The following is a 14,161-nucleotide window of genomic DNA, read 5'->3' as shown; positions in this document are numbered from 1 at the left end:
ACTGTAAAGTATCCCTGTATCTGAGTTGGTTTGGCTTCTTTTTCTGTCACCCAGATGCTATAGAACGAGTTCGTCAGCTGAACACCCCTGTGAACAGAATGGAACAGCTGTTACACACATCTTTCATAGTGTGGTATTGGGTGAGACTACTAACATAGGGGGTACTGTTAATTATCTCTGTATCTGAGTTGGTTTGGATTCTTTTTCTGTCATCCAGATGATGTAAAATGGTTTCGTCAGCTGCACACCCCTGTGAACAGAATGGTACAGCCTTCAGATGCATCTTTCGTGTTTTGGTATTGGGCGAGACCACTGAAGTTTAGGGGTACTGTACAGTATCTCTGTATCTGAGTTGGTTTGGCTTCTTTTTCTGTCAACCAGATGATGTAAAATGGTTTGGTAAAGTGCACACCCCCGTGAACAGAATGGTACAACAGTCAGACACATCTTACATGTTGTGTCATTGGGTGAGACCACTGAAGTTTAGGGGTGCTGTACAGTATCTCTGTATCTGTGTTGGCTAGGCTTCATTCTTTGTCAACAAAATTATGTAGAACGGATTTGTCAGCTGCACACCCCTATAAACTGAATGGCACAGCTCTTAAGCAGAACTTAGACAACAGAGTAAGGGTGGAACCAATTTTGTTTGGGAGAGGCATTTGATCTTACTTCACCAAACGATAGCGGCCAGTATTGGTCGTGGTTTAAGGGCAATAGGCTAAACGTAAGAGTCACATTGCTTGGGGATAATTCTTATTTATACTAGCTTCATGTGGTCTGGCAGGACAACATCAAGGACTGGACGTCCCTCACCGTCCCACAACTCCTGACAGCAGCCCAAGACAGGAAGACCTCGCTACACCTCTGCAGCAAAGTCTGCCTTGTCCCCCAAAGACCAGTGTCAGTCATGGGACTAGGTAGGTAGGTAGGTAGGTAGAGCACGTCGGCAGAACGTACTGCACCTGCGTGAAACCCGTAATGTAATGTACATGGCACTTTGGCAGAATGTCTCATATAAGGTCGCATTCGCGCATATAAGGAAAACATCTCGTCTGTAGTTTCCAAATGTTATGTTGGAAAAGATGTCCTCTGCAACAGACAAAATTCCAATGCAACGTTGACCAAAAATCTACCAAAAAACGTGAAAATACAGGGTTCTGCGCAGGCGCAGTGCGTTCTGCCGATGTGCTGGTAGGTAGGTAGGAAGGTTTCGTTTTTGTCAACAATATCTCTCTCTCTGAATATGAAGAATAAAAAGGTGAAAACTCCACCGACCTCTCGCACATGTCGAAGATGAACATACAGAGGAAGTACAGACCTACATACCTCTCACACATGTCGAAGATGAACATACAGAGGCAGCCGAAGGTGATGGCTCCCACCTGGCGCCAGTACACGGACAGGCGGTTCCTTTCCGACTGGTCCTGGGGTGGGCAGACGGGGTTAAAATACGGTCAAGTTGGCCACTAAAGAAAATGGTACAGTTAACAGGTGACCACAGTAGATACAGTTCTTGAATGCTCAGGCTTATGAAAAAAATGTCAGTCCTGAAAAAATTAGGATTGGATGGTACATTATACCCAGTACATGATACCCAGTACATACAGGTTAGGTGCAGGCAGACATCAGAAATACCTGCACAGCTCCAATTTTACCTGCACTAACCTGCATATACCCAGTACATGGCCCAGTACAGGTTAGGTGCACATAGACATCAGAAATACCTGCACAGCTCCAATTTTACCTGCACTAACCTGCATATACCCAGTACATGGACCAGTGCAGGTTAGGTGCAGGTAGACATCAGAAATACCTGCACAGCTCCAATTTTACCTGCACTAACCTGCATATAACCAGTACATGGACCAATGCAGGACACACAAGACGGTACCGGTGTTTAACAAGAAAGGTAAGCTTTTGCAAAGCAAAATACATATTACTTCAAATTCACATGGTCTAGTCTACCAAACTACTGCTCTGTTTATTCTTACTAAAACATACTTATACAGAAGGTGTCATTATTTACTACATAATGTAACCCAACACCACGGGTATCTGCTGTAGCATGGCATATGATGGTGACAGTAATGATTAAATTTGCGGTACAGAAGTGACCACAAATATAGAAGTACCACAAACAGAAAGTGATTTACAGTATTACATATTGGTACTGTACACAGTCCCATAAGTGTCATCTGTAGTGTAACAAGTCATTTGGTGCAATGTAACCAGCTGCCGCCACGCTGCGTGCCTGCGAAGCTGGTGTGTTACACTGAAGGGCGGTTATACCGGCTATACAGATACAGAAGCTGGTGTGTTACACCGAAGGGCGGTTATACCGGCTATACAGATACAGAAGCTGGTGTGTTACACCGAAGGGCGGTTATACCGGCTATACAGATACAGAAGCTGGTGTGTTACAATGAAGGGCGGTTATACCGGCCATACAGATACAGAAGCTGGTGTGTTACACTGAGAGGTGGTTATACCGGCTATACCGATATAGATACAGATATGCAGGTGGCATTTCGAGCCCTGCATCTGTTGTTATCTACAAACCTACCATAAGATGCTCCCCAGTGAAGATGATCCAGAAGGACAGCAGCATGCAGTAGAAGATGCCCTGTCGTATGTCGCTTAGCAACAACATCCACGGAACATCCACAGCAATGGTGATCAGCTCTAGGGGCACTGGGGGGGGAGGGGGTGATGAGAAAGGAATAACATTAGAAACATTAGTTCTTTCCACAGTGAACTGAGGGAAAAGGAACTTGTCAGAAAGTGTAATTATTTGAACCAAGTAACAGTGCACTGTGAACCATAACAACTTTAGTGCACTATGCACCAAGTAACATCTAGTGTCAGTGCACAGTAAACCAGTCAGAATTGCCCTGATGAAGATGACAGACGGTCATCGAAACGTCGGCTCGTAAAAATAAATGGTTGTGATCAAAGAACTTTGCTATTCATTCGTTTATACTATTTACGGATGTAATTACTACTATTAGTAAAAATGTCAGACCTAGTATCATACATTGTATAAAGGTAGCCTACAATGAGAGAAAAGACACAAAAAATTACACAAATACTAGAAAGGCCGACATTTGCTTGAGAGCAAATGCAGCAGATGGCTTCACCACATCCCCCATACCGAAAATGGATCTATCCTACGATGGCTGCCAATAGTCTACACCCCCATGCAGCAATGGAACCTTCCAATGCCAGAAATAGCCAAAAAGGCCCTATTTTACATAACTTTAAAGTGGTGTATGTCAAAATCGGCTTGAATGACTTTTTGTAGACATATGTCCAAGGTATCCCCATACCAAATTTCAGGTCATTTGGTTTTAGTACCTGGGAACCAGATCTCAAAATGTATATTTTTTGCCTGAAAATGGCCAAAAAACCCAAATAAAACAATTTTTCAAAAAAATGAAAAAAAAACGCGTCAGGGTATTTGCCCACTCTACCTTCATGCCAAATTTCGTGTTATTTGGCCTGAAAATGGCAGAGATGAATCCATTTAAAGAAATGGCAGGAGGAGAAGGAGGAGAAGAAGAAACATGAGGGAACACAATATGTCTTCACCACTTTGTGGTGAAGCCATAATGAAGGCAGTAATTTGCTTTACAGGTTGTAATTATCATACTTACAGTTAATAAAAGCCATGGACAGCCCCAGTGCAAAGATGGTTCTGAAAGAGAGGTTACAAAATGTGAATCAACCAAAAATTCTTGTACAGAATTTTAGGACCTCTTTTCCAGTGTGTACAATGCTAACATAAGTGTTTCACAACAACATCTTGTTATCAAACAGATAATTTCAAATTGATTTAAATTTAACTTTCCTGTGGCTCCCACCAACGAACAGATGATCTTACAAATTACTTCTCTAGCAGGACATATTTGCTGTTGAGCTGAGTGACCCTTAATGATAATAAACTGGGCTAGCAGCATGTACCAATCAGATTTCAGCTAATTCCTATCACAAATTCCTATTGGCTGGAAACAGACACCCTTCCGCCAATGAACCAATCAGGTTGGCTCTTACTATCATGAAAGTTCATCTGTGTTGGTAGTTACATGTTTAAAGTTAAAAGTTTTGGTCCAACACAAAATATTCTCTCACCTAGAGCTTTTGACCAGTCACTTTGGTCTTCTTGAGAGGGGTGAAGGAAGCCATATACATCAGGGCCCATCACCCTACCTTGAACCGCGACTGGGGCCGACATCGTCTACCTTTGACCCAGTGTTGATGTCACACTTCAAAGAAGCCATGTGACAAGCCTTACTGGGTCAGTCTACTGAGGAAGACTGGTGACGAGTGACTGGTCGAAAGTTCTAGGTGAGAGAATTTTTTTGTGTTGGACCAAAAGGTTTAAACTTTAAACAGGTTGGCTCTTACTTCTCCAGCAGCACAGGCTTGCGGTTGAGCTGGGTAACACGTCTCCAGTACCAGACCAGGATGATGATGATGGTTGGGGTGAGAGTCGTCTTGACGGACAGCCACACTTTGGTGAAACCTCCGTTCTGGTGAATCCCCTGAAAAAAAGGATCGAAGTTACATACATGAATTGAAATGAAACTAATCATCAACATTACTTAATGATCAGATGACATAACTTTGCAGTCTCATGTCAAATTTGAGGTCTTAAAGAGAATTTTATCATTTAAAGCAACTTTGTTTGGCTTTAGAATAGTTAGGTGGATTCCTTTCCTCCCAATTGCATTTACCTCCCAGATGCTGCAAAACTGGTACAATAGCTCAATTGGTAGAGTGCTCAGCCGTGAGGTCATGAGTTCAAACCCCGGTCGGGTCATACCAAAGACTTTAAAAATGGTACACACTTCTTTCTCTGCTTAGCAGTCAGCATCTATGAGAAAGAGTATGGGAAGGTCCAACACATAACACTACCAGTGGACTAGCCCCTGTCTGTAGTGATTGCACAACTGTGTGGCCCAACGGCTACAGAAATGGAGATGGGCGCCACCCCTATGCTCTGCAATAGAGTGGAACGGGACCTTTTTTTAACCCCTAGTAACAACTAGTCACTTACTATGAGGTTGACGTCCTTGATATCGCCGATGTTGAGGTTGATGTTTTGTTTCTCCCTGACCGGCAGTCTCACGTTAATGAGGTAGTACTTGTGGTAACAGCTGCCCAGCTCAAACAGTGGAATCATGTCACAGTCATAGTAACGGCCCTCGTTATCTGCCGTCTGCAGAAAAAAACGAAAAAATTACTTGGTTAAGGAAAGTTGGCCTTCTCTGCCTAATCTTTGATAAACTTTGAGACTTTAATCGAAACCTAACCCCTGCATACGCTGTAAAAAAGGTGAAATTCTGCAAAGCATCGAGCACAGGTAAAAACTGACCCTCCCCAGGGCTCTAGCTAGCTTGAATTTTTTTATCCTTCAGGCCAGGTTCATCATCGGATTTGGCAAGGGGAGCGCTCGCAATCTTTGGGGCGTCTGGGGGCATGCTCCCCCGGGAATGTTTGGATTTTCAAGCCTTCAAAAATACAATTTCCCATTCATCAAAATCATTTTGTCTGTCAGGGTTGATGGAATGGCTGAAAAAATTCTGACACACGCCGCAAAGTTCCGGTAATTGACGGAAAGACTGGTGCTGGCTAGAGCCCTGACCCCCTGGACGAGTCAAAGACTACATGTAAAACTAAGACCTGTACCTTTGTGTGGCTGAAGTTACAGACCAGTTTCCTCTCCTCAGTAGACCTGGCGATAGGTGTCCACTCTGCAAACTTGTCGTCACGATACGCCAGGCCAGCTTCCATGGTAACCACTGCATTTTCCGCTGTATAAACAAACAAACATGTCATCTTTGGTACGAAAAATGTTAACCATTCTAATCTGAATAGGAGGTGCACAACTAGTAAACCAAACTGATAACATTTTACACAGGTTCAGGTTCAGATTTTATGGCCTCATGTGTGTGTGTGTGTTGGGGAGGGAGTGCAGGTTGAACTTTTGCAGCTTAGTTTAAAGTTCATGGCCTGCTCACTACAAGGATTGCACAGTGTGGACTCTTGCAGGTTAAAGTTCAAAGTTCTGCTGCTGATTAAAGATCATGTTCTCTCTCTGTAGTTTGACATCCTGCAGGTTCAGAGTTCATGACCTACAGGTAAAAGTTGAAAGTTCGTGACCTCTCACCTACGGGGTTGTGCAGTTTGAAGGCGACGTCGAGCTCCATGATCATGAGGAGGAACTGGAACCAGCGCACCATCTCGCGGTTCGGCAGCGGGATGTGGGCGGCGAACACGATGTCGTTCGCAGAAACCTGCTTCGCTGTCGCCTCGTCAAAATCTGCCACCTTCTCGCACACCTTGAGTAGAAGTTATTTGTACAAGTTATTATTATTATGTATATATAATACATAGTATTGTTGTAATGTACAGATTCCTAGCACTAATATAGCATTAGAATATAGCGTTCCAGTATGCAATACTCGTGTTTTGCATACTGCATGTCCTCTTGTGCATTTAGCCCATCTGGGCAAGAACATGCAAGAAAGATTCATTTATCACTTATCTGCTTCCAGGTGTGGAAGTATTGTTTTGAGGGGATGTGCTGTGATTGATTGATTGATTGATTGGTTGATTGATTGATTGATTGAGTGGCTGCTGTATAACGTTTACCAGTAATGTACAGTACCTGTTTATGTGAAACAGTAACCCTACACAAATACATCTAGGTGCACCTACAGTCGAAACTTAGCTGCACAGCTCCAATTTTGAAAGCACAAAAGTACATGTACACCCATTATTCTGAGCCCTGAAAATACAGGCAAGTAACCAGCGTGACAGTCTTCTGCATGCCTATGAATACCAACAGTGTCAACTGAAGGTAATTGTGGATCTGAATAAAGTCAAACCAACCTTACAGGAACTTGTCCTTACCTGATCCTTTGGTCCCCACGGGACGAACCATTTTGACTTGTGGTGTCCACGGTCCACACATTTGGAGGCAATGTAGCGGATGGGACTGGTCGGACTAGGAGCTGGGGGGAAGATAAAGGACAATGTTGTAAATTACATCTAGGAAGTTACTTGGAGAAAGCCTGTGAGCTCCTCCTCTCCAAGCAGAGGTTGGTGGGGAAGATTCTTACCTTTCTATATATGCCCACATTTTTATGTCACTAACCCCACACAGAAAAAAAGGCATATATAGAAAGGTAACAGTCTTCCCCCCAAACCTCTGATTGGAGAGTACTGACCTCCCACATGAAACAAGGCAGTTTAGTTTGCTTCTGAAAATTCATTCAATTTTTATTTGTGAGCTGGACAATTCTATGACACACAATGTACTCATCTACAGCTATTCAAAGAAATAATATTACAGTTTACAAGATTTATCTATCATTTAATTTAGTACATAAACATATAAATTTCTTTCGTGTGTATCCCTTGTTGAATGTTTAAAACACATTTCCATTTCAGTTTAGCTCCTAACAGCACTGTGCTCCGGAGAAATGGCTTAATAACAACTTAATGTACATTAACAAATATAAACTGATGGGGAAAAAAGGGTGTTGACAGATTCAATATCCTACCACTGTTTTCTCTACAAAGGAAGACATGTTTACTACAGTATGGCTGGCGCCAACGTTGCTTTTTCTAAACAACTACTGCAGGTCTGGCACGTTGAAACTAATGTAAGTACTTCTGTAACTGACGTGTTCCTTTCAATTCTTGCAGTTGGCAGAAAGACTGAATGTGGAAAAGGATTCATCTTTGTTGTAAAAGTGGGGGTTGTTGTTGTTATTGTTTCGGGTTATGACAATGACTGGCTCACATTGTTTGAAAAAACACCGCAGGCACAATGAGGAAAAGAAATCTTTGCGGTGGGACTAAGTGGTCTGGCATGAGGGACTTAGGAAAGTTGGCAAAGCACAACGGTTCACACAAAGGCAGCAGGTGGCCGTCAAAACAACTGTCAGGAAAGGCGGCTCCAAAAACACGCCAGGCAGGACATTCTGCCGGGCGTTTTGAAAGAGCGAGTGGAAATAACTTTCACACATCTTTTGTAGCATGTTGTGGTACATCCGGAAGTTCCATTTGTATTCCTGAGCTTTGCTCTGAAAAGGGGACGAGAATAGAAGCATCAGGGGTGACTTTCTAAACTGGGTTACCTGGGCTCAAAATACCACCTACGTGACCTGCATATGTGGGTAAGTGCAGGTAAAATTGGAGCTGTGCATGGTATTACGTGACGTCTACCTGCACATAACCTGTACTGGTTCATGTATGTTACTGGGTTTATATAATAATAATAATAACTTTATTGCGCAACAGTTGTACAGTGTACAAAGTATAGCATCTACTAACTTATATACAATGTGGTTGTCTGTGGATTTTTATTTTCTTAATCTGCATTGACTAGTCTATTACACCTATGTGTATAAAAGAAATATTAATGGCAAAATGCTTTCTGAACAGTGCAGGTGTGCAGAAAAAAAGCATTTCGAGCCCTCACAGGTTACTGCATTTCTCTGTATCCCCTTTTGTACTAAGAAGCAGTTAGCTCATACTAGTACAGTATATTTTGGGATACCAGAGACCTTTAAGTGTAACACCCAGCAATGCCAGCATTGTAAAATAAGTAAAAGCTGCATATGGTGGGACTGTAAACCACTAAAAAGTCTGTGCTAAAAGAAATGAATTGACAATAACATTTCCTGAACAGATGATCACCTGCACACCCAATATTTTTCTAGCCTCAGCAGACCCTGTTTTTCCTGCCATGCCTCAATGGGGGCAATTAGTACTTCTGCAAAGTAAACTCTGGCAGCTAATTAAGGCTTAAGGCCCTGGGGACAGGAAGGAAGGAAATGAACAAGATTTCTCCTCAGCTGCCAAGCTACAGAAAGTTCTAATAGAGGGGGCCCCGCAAGCCCTTTTCCGTAGAGCGTAATCAGCCGTTTTAATTCTACGTAGTGCGTAGACGGGCCGCTCTAATTCAACGTAGAGCGTAAATGGCGCATTTTGTGTAGAGCCTATTCGCCATTTTAATTCTACGTAATGCGTTGTAGCCACTTGGAATTTATCGTAAAGCGTAATCGAGAAGTTTCCGAATTCAGTGTAGAGCGTTGTCGGGACCCCCCCTTGCAGGCCCCCATAGAGAGCCAAAACATTTTAGTTAGCCTGAATCAATGATTACAAAAAAATAGTACCATCGCGGAGAGAAAGATTCAAAAGTGTTTCACTGTCAGACCACAGTCAACAAACCTTCAAAACCTTCCTATTATTCATCTCCAAGCAGATGTAGGATTCAGCTTGGTGTCAGTGTTTGACGAATTTCAAATGTTTTTATGTGTTTTACCCATGTTTTTGGTGTGTTTTTGTACATCTCTTCAGCACTACTGTAGTACCTTTTTTCTACTCCTCAGCCTTCTGCTAGCATATGTAGGGTAGTATTTAAGGCTTGATCTCAACATTAGAAGAAGAGTTAGAAATTTGAACTACCATTATAAAGTATTAAAAAGACTCACACAATACACTAAGACTGAGCTAGATTCTCTTATGACCTGGCTACTGAACCTACTCATCACCCCAACACAAATGAAACTGGTACAGTACTTGTGACGTGGTACATGTTCTAAGGTCCTGGGTGGTACAAATGTGTTTTGTACACAGCAGATTTACATGACAAGAGATCCTTCAGTAACAGGTACATTCCTACTGAATTCCACTCTACACTTAGGAGAGGACCTTTTAATGTGGACAAAATGTGAAAGATTTTGCAAAGGTGGAAGGGGGGTGTCTCAACATTACAGTATGGGCCTGAATGGGGGGTCCCGACAACGCTCTACGCTAAATTTTGAGAGCCGGCTACGTAATACGCTGAATTCAAGAAGCCTCCCCCATTACACTCTACGATAAATTCCGGGTAGCTACAAAGCATTATGTAAAATAAAACAGAGAATTATAATGCTCTACGTTGAATTAGAGCGGTCCGTCTACGATCTACGTAGAATTGAAACGGCCGATTACGCTCTACGGAAAAGGGTATGCGGGCCCCCTTTATTTTATCCTCACAGTACAAGAAATGGCCAAAGAAATGACCACGTCTACATAAGGACCACCTGTCCAACATGGCCACTGTTTCAGTGTTTGGTGGTCCTTTAGATTATTTTCCATGTTGACACAAGCATTATGAGACCACCTGTCGACTACTGTAGCTATTTTCTTCATGTCCCTTGAGAGGTTGCTGCAGATTTTAATGAAGAATGAAGACCTTTATTGTACATTTGTGTTCTACAGAACTAAGTACAGGTCGCATGGGTACAGAGCATGAACATAAACATATACATTACATACAAATGAACATATAAGAGTGTAAATAATGTCTAATTTCTATTCTTTTCGGCTTCATCTCGCTTAGTAGTGATTGTATAAATATATGCGGCTGTGAGATTACTTAGAGTAGGTTTATCAAAAGTTAAAAGGAATCTGTATGAGAGATTGAAGAATCATGTACAAACTATGTAGGTTCTTGTACAAACACACACAGATGTTACACTGCCAATTATTATAATAATATTGGGCAGACCAGCTCTCCTGATACATGTAAATATGATAAATTAGAAACTGGAGAACAGTTAGGCCATAAAAACCATTATTCAACTGAATGATCTTGAATCACAAAAAGTAGTAAACGTAAAGAAGAAGAATTACAAATTGACAAAATATTTCACGATAGTTTAAGACCAAAAAAATTGCTGTTAGTGTTCTCCTTTGCTGTAAAAATAGCTCAGACTGCTATGACCAAACAAGGAGGTTGAAAACCCTTTTTTTAAATCTTCTTAGCACAACCAAACAGACCTAATTTACGAATGCTCAAATTGGAATAATGAAATTTCAGACTTGTAACATGGTGAGTCAACCATGGTACCAGACCAAATGTTGCTGATTCAGAATCAGATGTACCACAAATTATTTGCCTTGGGGTTTTTGTCTGGGTCTGTTTTTTTGTTTGACTTCCGACTTTTCAATCAGCTTCAGCAAGTATTGATGACTCATAAATCATAACTGAGAAAAATGATGTGAAAAACTAGTGTTACTAGTGTTTAGTAGTACTGAATAATTTCCTTGCTTGTTTCAACCCCTTTATTCTAATCAAGTCCATCTCAACCTTTATAAAATTCAACATTACAAAGAGTCAAGAAGAAGCCAAACCTATATTATACTATAAAAGAATACAGAATACATTTTATGAGAAGTCCTGTCAATTCTAATTATTCTTCTACTACATAAATATTGCACTTTTATAGGGTATTAATGTACAATACACTTATCATGATTGACAATTTTGACAAAGCCTATGTTCGAAAACATAAACCAATTTGCATAAACAAATACAATCAAATCCAACCTTTTTATAGCCAAGTGCTAATGATCTCTAGTGTTATTCACAGTTTACCATTAACATAACTATTAACACAAGCAAACAATGAAATGAAACTTTATTGCATGTTCATTCCCCGGAGGGATAAATGCATGGATGTACAATGTACTAGAGATTACTAAAACAATAGTAATATAAAAGGCTAACATTAGGTCTAAGGTATACAATGCTAAAAATAAGATAAAAAGAAATATAAATATAAGTGGTATTGATCTAAGTTCTAATGGCTTCTTCTCTCTTTTTGAAACATTTTGAAATATACTTACATACTTCATTGATGACGTCTATATTTGTACATGATATAATATATTTAAAGGTGTCTTCCTTTGATAATGTTTTACATTTTTTGTCGAGCTTAATTGAACTGAACAGTGATTTACGTTCGTTATCATATAATTTACAGTCAAGCATAAAATGCGATTCATCTTCAATACACGAATTGTTACAGAATGTACACAGTCTATCTTGTAACGGTGTACGGCTATGCCTGCCAGATTCTAATAACAATAACAACAGCCAATACCACCAGTAACAAGTGCCTGTCAATGGCCCCTGGGTGATGACAGATAGGAAATTACAGGTTATCACACTAGTGTTAATTAGGACATAGTACATATGTATCTCTGTGGGGTGCTTAGGAGTCCCAGGGCAATCGTTTGGTCTTCATATTCAATCTATCCATGGCGCCAGTACTCGTATTTTCATTAAAAAGTAGACAGTAAGGCCTCGCTAATTTGTCTCTTTGGTTCTTGTGAATTTTACAGTAAAAACAATTCAGGAATTCAACATGAAAACAGAGGGATGGAAGGAAAACTTGTATTTATATAATTATAATTTATAGCAAGGGGGCTGATTTTAAACCTAATTGATTGTAGTATTCCAGTACTCACTCCCTGAAACTGTATCATTATGTACCAAGTTACTACACTCTAGTGCCAAGGCTAGTACACTTAGACTCAGTTTTCATTCTAGTTGAGAATTATCATACATATCTTATAACAAACCTGTAGATTATAGATATGGAATTAGATGTTCTCTTGTTAAGCATTTTTGTATCATTTAACTTTCAGTCCACCTTTAGATGAGAACCAACTGTAACAGAATAGTGGGACCAAAACAGAAACTTGTGATTTCTTTAGAGAGAGCTCAGTACCTGATTTATTATGCTAAACAACCTGACACACAAACATGCCCAAAGTATACAAAACATCAATTGTGCTAGGGATACAAGCTATGCCAAGCAAGATCACAGATTTGGGAAAACATCTTCCATTTTGAAGGTATCCATCTCGAAAAAAAAATCCTCAGTTATGTTATATGAATACAAAGGTTTTTACAATTATAAAGTTGTTATTGTTTTTTAACCTAAAATTATCACCTAAGTAGTCCACAAATATATTTAGAATCTCTATATTCATTAGTTCAAGGATGTTATTTTTTCCTCAAATACTGAATTTCAATATAATGAGGAAATTTTGTCATTTCTTAAATCCCCCTTCCCCAAAATCTTATCTTGCACTTCACTTTCACTGAATCCATCTTGATCACTTTCACTACGTCTTGGCCTGTCACCTTAGGAAACCCTGGTACTACAATGCCTCTTATCAGAAAGATCTGCACACCTGGACGGACCGTACACACTTGAGTGAGCCCTTTCCTGTTCCCAAAGACCCCGGCATCGAATTTCCTGTCCTCAGAATTCTTTTTAAAGGCTTGAATGATCACAGAGCTTTCGCCGGCAAATTATCATATCTCGCCCCCCTCCCCACGTCTCACCAAGAAAAACCGCACCGTACACAACTTAAGCGGCGTTTCCACGCCCGATTTTCTGCAAGAAACTGTTACTTTAACTTCAAGGGAACCAGAACGGAGCACAAAACCACGGCTGTGACATTTAATACTAAGAAAACAGAGCGCGAACAAAAAATGGCACAGTAGCGGCACACGCATGTTTTTGTTCCGGGCCTTCGAGCGCGACCCACCGCATATAGGATAGAAAACCTTCGCTAACACTCACCTATGAGCCCGCCGATCATGAAAAAGATGATCTGGACAACCAGAAGGACACCTCCGAGGGCGAAAAGCTTCCTAGAGCTGAGATTTTCCAGCACAGTTCCTGCCATTTCTCAGTTTTTCTGGAGAGAGTCTCAGAAAAATACGTCCGAATGCCGAGATTTCTGTACCTTATAATTATCTCCCAGTGCGCAGGCGCGGATTAGGAAGACAGCGCCAAGTGTCTCAGTGGGTGTCTTGAAGGCGTTTCGCGCTTCTTACAAGTTTCTTGAGAATATCCTTCGGTTTGATACATTCTCTTTCATTCAGAATGAAAGGAATAATAATTTACTAAAAGACACCAATGTTTTTATACATGGTATGCCTATTTCATGAAGGTTGAAAAAAAAAAGCATGGTGAACAGGTGAATTTTTGGTAGTTTGTAAGTTTGACTAACATTATGTTAGTTACATGAAGAAGCTTCCATCATTCTGTAGAAACTTAGTAATGCCCTTGGTTACATTTCCTAACTTTTATCAATTAGCTCCTTGTTTCATATACTACTTTATGAATTTTACATGTGAACAATCCTTGTACATGGGTGAAATAATGATTTTACAATCGGAAAATATTAAATGATTTGCTAGATGCAAGGACTTACTACAGGACATTTAAGAGGCAATGAAATGAATTTGAAAATGAAAAGCAAATTGACTTGCAAAGCAGGTCAGTGATTTTACTCAAAT

At 40.6% G+C, this 14,161-nt stretch overlaps 1 protein-coding gene across 1 annotated transcript; it reads right to left on the bottom strand.

Moving 5' to 3' along the window:
* Nucleotides 1-171: 171 nt before the first annotated feature.
* Nucleotides 172-13,545, bottom strand: LOC109469502 (protein wntless homolog). Its single transcript, XM_019768024.1, has 10 exons — nt 13,440-13,545; nt 6,916-7,016; nt 6,170-6,341; nt 5,689-5,813; nt 5,057-5,218; nt 4,405-4,541; nt 3,654-3,694; nt 2,564-2,691; nt 1,327-1,424; nt 172-250 (listed from the first exon to the last, which is right to left on the bottom strand). The coding sequence occupies exons 1-10, from the start codon at nt 13,543-13,545 to the stop codon at nt 172-174; spliced, it is 1,149 nt and encodes a 382-aa protein (XP_019623583.1).
* Nucleotides 13,546-14,161: the final 616 nt, after the last annotated feature.

Source organism: Branchiostoma belcheri, unplaced genomic scaffold (assembly GCF_001625305.1).
Source record: "Branchiostoma belcheri isolate BF01 breed outbred unplaced genomic scaffold, Haploidv18h27 scaffold205, whole genome shotgun sequence".
NCBI classification, from domain to species: domain Eukaryota; kingdom Metazoa; phylum Chordata; class Leptocardii; order Amphioxiformes; family Branchiostomatidae; genus Branchiostoma; species Branchiostoma belcheri.
This window is presented reverse-complemented; position numbering and strand designations above follow the sequence as displayed.

Bases quoted from the DNA above. Each gene is read 5' to 3' on its own strand.
- LOC109469502 (XM_019768024.1), bottom strand. From the start codon at position 13,545: ATGGCAGGAACTGTGCTGGAAAATCTCAGCTCTAGGAAGCTTTTCGCC. The intron at 2,692-3,653 runs GTAAGTATGATA...CTCCCCCCCCAG, and splicing joins GTCCATGGCTTTTATTAACT to TGCCCCTAGAGCTGATCACC. The intron at 1,425-2,563 runs GTAGGTTTGTAG...TGCCCACCCCAG, and splicing joins TCACTGGGGAGCATCTTATG to GACCAGTCGGAAAGGAACCG.